General features: G+C 30.3%; 1 protein-coding gene across 1 annotated transcript in view; it reads right to left on the bottom strand.

Annotated features, from left to right (window-relative positions):
* The window catches only part of LOC106466416 (glucosidase 2 subunit beta-like), a gene marked incomplete at its 5' end in the record, with an annotated part of 34307 nt that overhangs the window by 24447 nt on the left and 3346 nt on the right, over positions 1-6514 (bottom strand). The window contains 3 exons of the mRNA XM_013926704.2: positions 543-621; positions 1112-1217; positions 5482-5584. Coding sequence (XP_013782158.1) covers positions 543-621; positions 1112-1217; positions 5482-5584 — 288 coding nt within the window. The remainder of the gene's footprint in view (positions 1-542; positions 622-1111; positions 1218-5481; positions 5585-6514) is intronic.

The following is a 6514-nucleotide window of genomic DNA, read 5'->3' as shown; positions in this document are numbered from 1 at the left end:
ATAACTGCTTCAAAAGCTATGGAAAGATGGGAGGAGCTTCTCTGGTGGGTTTGACAAATTTATTGATATCTCAGCAAATCAAGGTAGAAAGATTGAATTTTATATATTTGCATGGAATTATGAATAGTTTGTGTTCCTATTTGGTTAGACACTCTGAAAGTCATGTTAAGTAACATATAACATGACATAGAGACGTGAAGATTAGGAATTTTTTTTAAATACTTCACTTTGAAATTAAGAAGTTAAAACTTAGATAATATAAAATTTGACCTAAAAACTATATTTTTATGCCAAGTTTACTGACATACTGATAATAAAGTTGTTTAATTGAATTTTGAATGAAACTACAAAAAAAGATGTGATGTCCACTTTGACTGAGCCATACAGAAAGAGTGAACACCTAAAGTGTATTTAACTGCAAAAGGATAAACAATACAAATTGCCTGGTTCTAAGTTAATTTTCACAATTCTTCAATATTTACATAATCTGTATGGCAGACTACTAAGCAATAACAAACACTGAATAATAATTAAATAATAACCTTTGCTTCTTCTTCAGACACCACTCCATCACCATTTTGATCAAATTTTCGAAATAACTGGAGTTCGTTAACAGTAATGCTAAAAGAGAATTTTGTTTACTTTAAAAACAGCATAAAATTATCTCATAATAGTAAAAGTCTCACAATTTGTGTAATATTACCTAAGTCCAACAATAAAAAAAAGGGAATAAGTGTTGTTCACAGTAATGAATTATGAATTTTATCAAAAACTGATATACAATTTTGATAAAAATGAAAATTTTTTGTTAAAAAATGGATTGAAACAAAAATACAATCATTCATGAGAATAACATTTCCCAAAATGAATATGTCTACAGTTGGTAGTTTTTTAATAACCATAGAAAAAACTAAAGTTTTTTTAATCTACCCTTAAAAATCAGAAAGAGAAGTACATCACAGAGTACTAAGCTCCAAAATTCACTGTTTAAAAATCAATAGTGAATTACAAATTTATATAGTTTTTCAAACAGCAAGATTCTCTCAATAAATATTTTTATTAACAATGTATTTCATTAAAAGGTGTACTGATACTAGACTGTGGTACTTACATCCCATCTTCATTCATATCTAGATTATTAAAAGCATCTTCAGCATTGGCTTTTTCTTCTTGTTGCTGTTGCAGCATTTCATACTCTTCCTTTTGACGTTTTTTTTCTACAAAAGTATATTAAATGATAATGTATTTCATGAGATTTCATTAATTGACATTATTAGTTCTGTTTGATGGGAAAATATAGATTCTTGTATGCTGTTGTAGCACTACAGTGGATTCAATCAATCAGCTGATAGAAATATGTTTTTCCTTTTCAAAATTTGTAGTGAATATTAGATTTAGACATTTTGACAATAAAGTTAGAAAAAAATTACCTTTATTCTCCAAACAACAAAAAACATTTTATTTCAACCAATGTTTTGCCATTGCTGTTTTATCATGACTAGTAGTACAAGAACAGTTTGATGTGAAAATATAAGTTGGTTGAAATTGTTTTTTTCTTATTATTATCTACAAAGTAAAGTCGTTTTTTTCTATTTTTATTGCTAAAATTCATTATTAATTAATTCTCAATCAACTAAAAGAAAGATTTTGACACTGATATAAAAAACACTGTTACGTAGGCAATTGCTTACTTCATTAGATATTTACTTTAAAAGTTTCAACTTTGACAGATGACTCAGACATTTTGAAGATAAATCATGCAATACTGATGATAATTGCACAACAGATCTTTTCATTTCCTCCAGATATAAAAACAGGTACTCCATGAATCTACAATCAAAATTTCTTAAACTTATAGTTACACATCCATCTTTTTTATCTTGATACTTTGTTATACATATTTTAAAATGAAATCTTTTGTATAAAAACAATGTATTGTTATAGGTTACCTAAAAAAAGTGTTAATTTAATTCCATAAAACATTGTACTTACTATGTAAAAATGTAATTAAAAATAATAAACTAAATTTATTAATACAAATAAATGCAATTTAATGACGAGGAACACATTTTTTAGAAATAAAAGTTTGGAGATGGCTTGACTGGGTAATGAAAAACCTTTATTGTAAATGTACAACGTTTCAACAATATTATGTCACCCTCAGATACAAGTAGTATACCGAGATACATGAATAAATATATATACACACACACACATACATATATAAAGTATAGAACAAAGAGGTTACATGACCGGAGATTGTTTCACAGTCTAGTATAGGTATCTTGGTAACCTGGGGTGTTGTTTAAGGTGGGGCTGTTTTGTTCAATTAAGATAGCTTCATTTAATTTGCCTTTATTGATGTTAGGTTCTTTGTTTAAAATTAAAGTGTTTTGTATATACTGTGGTTTTTTGAGTTTCAATGGTGGTAAACATGGGAAGGTTTTTTTATTATGTTCGGTGTACCTGGTTTCCAATTTTCTTCCAGTTTCTCCAACGTAGAATTCTGGATAGCTATTGCATGTTATTTTGTAAATGACGTTGGTATTGTGAGATTCTATGTAATTTTTATCTAATTATAATTTTATTTTAGAGCTGAGTTTTTGGGTTAATTTGAAGTCAATGGGAATTTTATATTTAATGGCAAGTTTTCTCCAAGTGTTGATTATTTTTGAACTGATGTCAGGGATAAATGGTAAACTGCAGTGTAATGTTGTGTTGTTGTTTAGTGCCAATTTTTTTGTGAGTTGAGTTTGAGGTTTTTGTTCTGGTGGTTGTGTAGAAATGTTTGACAATGGTTAGTCGAGGTTAAGAAAGGATAGCTGTTTGTTATTTTCTTGTTCAATGGTGAATTTAATGTTGGGGTAAATGGAGTTTATGTATTCAAAGAAATTGTGCATGTGTTTGGTAGAAGTCAAACCAGCAAAAGTGTCGTCGACATATCTGTATCAGTATAGTGGAGAATAAAGTGCAGATTGCACGGCTTGTGTTTCGATCTGGATCATAAATATATTGGCAAGAACAGGTGAAACAGGGTTGCCCATGCTTAAACCATTTGTTTGAAGAAAGTTTTGTAGTTGAAAATTAAGTTGGTTTTTGTTGTTGTGAATTCTAAGAGGCAAACAAAAAGTGTATTGGGGAAATTAATCAAAGGATCGGGGTCATTACGGTACATTACATACATTTAATGTGTTTCTGAAATTAAAGGCATCTTTAAAAAAGGAATCTGCAGAAGTCTTGTAAGGTGTGAGGGCCTAGGCTATGTATTTACCAAGATTATAGTTAAATGAGTCATAAGTGGATAGTATAGGTCATATAGGGCAGTCCTGTTTGTGTGGTTTGGGAATGCCATACAGTTGTGGTGTGCATGAGTCAGTTTTCCTTAGATAAAAATAAAGATCTTCAGTAATCAAGTTGTCTTTCTATATTTGTGACAAGGTTTTATTCAGTTGTTTTTCACGTGTGTTTATTGGTTGTTTGGGATGGGTTTAAATTTTTTATTGTCTGAAAAGATGTTGTTCATTTTGTCAATGTATTCTGTGTTGTTTTTAAAATTTTAATGTTGGTATCTTTTTTTTTCTTCAGATTCTAGATGCATTTTATCTCGTTGCTTGTGAGATTAGTTTTCAGATTACGGGTTTGGTTAACTACATTACTGGTTTTGTTAGAGAATTCTTTGAAAAAGATGTTTAAGATACACTTTTTGGGAATTTCAGGAACTACATTTTGTTGTAATTACCTGACACGAAAGTCTGGTGGTCGAAGCTTCAGATTTCTTCTTGTTGTTGGTTGCTGTATAAAGTGGAGGTAGCCTTTTCTTCTGTGTAATGAATCACCAGTCTTCTGGAAAAATCCATTTGGTTGGTTTTTAACTCTAGGCAAGAAACTATCTTGTGGCTGATGGCAAAGTTGAGGCCTTTGTTCAGAAGTTGCAGTTCAATGTCGTTTAAGGGTCGATCTGATCTGTAGATAACAGGATTAGGCTGGGCTTCATTGTTGTATCATCTTTCATGTTGTTGTGGTGTTCTCAGTTGTTCCAATTTTTTGCTGTGTACAGATATCTTCTCTTGACTTAATAAGGAATTGCTTTGGTTGATGGTCCATTATATATTGTTGTACTCATCTGGTTTGAGGTAGCAGGCAAATTGGTGGTCTAACTTTTGTTTATATTTTAGTATGTAGTTTAGTTTTTGATATTTAATATTCAGGGTAGTGTTTAGGAGTTTTTGTTGCATGTTTTGGATAATACCTGTAAACCAGTTCAAGTTTTTGGATAACATGACTTTGACAAAGTTGGGAATTAACTGTACAATAAAGTTTTTTCATTATCCAGGCAAGCCGTCACCAAACTTTTATTTCCAAAAAGTTGGTTCCTTATCATCAAATTCAAATATATCACAGCAATTACTTGAAGTTGCACAAGTTTAAACATTTCTTCTGTTATTACCCAGTCAAGCCACCTCCAAACTTTTATTTCCAAAAAGTGGGTTCCTCATCATCAAATTCAAATTTATCACAGCAATTACTCGAGGTTGTGCAAGTCTAAACATTTGTTCTGTTATTCTACATATCTCTTTCCAGTATGCTCCCTCACTTGTCTACTACCTTAAATCTATTGAACCGTGCAACTATCTCCAAACTTCATGACACAAATGCAAAAATCATCAAAAGGTGCTGCTCTGACTTTACTCAACTGACTACACAGATGAAGAAATAAATTCTATAAAGCATTCCTTCATTCACACCAATAAGTTTCCACTAACCATTGTTGAAAAATTTCCATACAACCACCAGAACAAAAACCTCAAAACTCAACTCACAAACAAAATTGACATAAATACACCAAACAACAACACAACATTACACTGCAGTTTACGATTTGGAGAAAATTTACAATTAAACATAAAATTCCCATTGACTTCAAATCCACCCAAAAACCCAGCCCTAAACTAAATCATAATTAAATAAAAATTACATAAAAATCACACAATACCAACATCATTTATAAAATAGCATGCAATAACTGTCCAGAATTCTATGTTGGAGAAACCAGAAGAAAATTGGAAACCAGATTCACTGAACATAATAAAAAAAACCTCCCATGTTTACCACCACTGAAACTCATAAAACCATAGTATATCTACACAAAACTGTATTTTAAACAAAGAACCAAACATCAATAAATGCAGAATAAAGGAACAAAACAGCCCCCACCCTAACCCAACACCCGGGGTAACAAGATACCTGTATCAGACCATGAAGCAATCTCCAGTCATGTGACCTCTTTGTTCCATACTGTGTATATATATATTCATGAATCTCTATAAATTACTCATACCTGAGGTTGACATAATATTGTCAAAATGTTGTGTATTTAGACTAAATGCAATAAAAACATTTTTTATCTTTATAACTGAAAACTATCAGACACACTTCAGTTTTTTTTGCAAGCACAAACAACAGTTTTTATTCCAAACCTACCCTCTTCTTCAGCTTTATACTTGTCTAATGCAGCTTTTTCTTTCTCTTCTGCTTCTTTTCTCAGTTCTATCAAAAACAGACATTTTATTATGTTTTCCATTTTCTTGTTTGGCAAAAAAAAGAGGCAATTCATTATGCTAGAATATTTCATAGAAAATAAATAGTGGACATTAAACCAAACTTCTGAAGTTTTCTAATTTTAGTAATACTAAAGGAAATAATACAAAAGCAAAAAAAGATATCTGAAGACAAAAGTTAATAGTTTGAGAACTTGAAGAGTCACCATAATCTGACTAAATTTGTAATCTTGAAATAGTAAAACAATTCTTTGTACTTCATCTCTCATAACTGAACAAGCTGTAAATTTTACATTCTTTAATAAAACAGCGAGTGTTTTTGAATAAAATCTTGCTATAACCACTGAAAATGGCTGATAATTAAGCATGGTTTTTGTTTCATAATTTTGTGTTTAGTAATAAATAGCTTTTCAAACATAGCATTCCTTAAATGTTAGCAAAGATACAGTATAAAGAAAAGTTAGACGAGTTTTTTAGTCTTATATGAAATATTAATCAAACATACTCCTTCAGAAGTTTTATATATATATATAACTACCAAATATCAAAATGCTAAAACATGTCTTAAATCTAAGCATAAAAGTTGTAACCTCAACTATATTTGGAGTATCTAAGAATTTTTTCTTTATTATCACCCATATCCTGTGAAAAGGTTTTATGTATAACCTTTCTTGTCTAGTGTAATGTGCAGTATACAGTTAAAAAAATTATTTTAGTTACTAAATATAAATCTTAAGTGGTAATTACAACTCACAAATAGCACTAAACAAGCAAACATAAGACTGCACGTAAATAAACACACATTCCTAAGCCCCTTTTAACAAGACGTACTGACACTTTTCAGAAAAAGTCAGAAAATCCACAAATAGCACTAAACAAGCAAACATAAGACTGCACGTAAATAAACACACATTCTTAAGCCCCTTTTAACAAGACGTACTGACACTTTTCAGAAA

This window comes from Limulus polyphemus, unplaced genomic scaffold (assembly GCF_000517525.1).
Source record: "Limulus polyphemus unplaced genomic scaffold, Limulus_polyphemus-2.1.2 Scaffold2252, whole genome shotgun sequence".
Taxonomy (NCBI): domain Eukaryota; kingdom Metazoa; phylum Arthropoda; class Merostomata; order Xiphosura; family Limulidae; genus Limulus; species Limulus polyphemus.
This window is presented reverse-complemented; position numbering and strand designations above follow the sequence as displayed.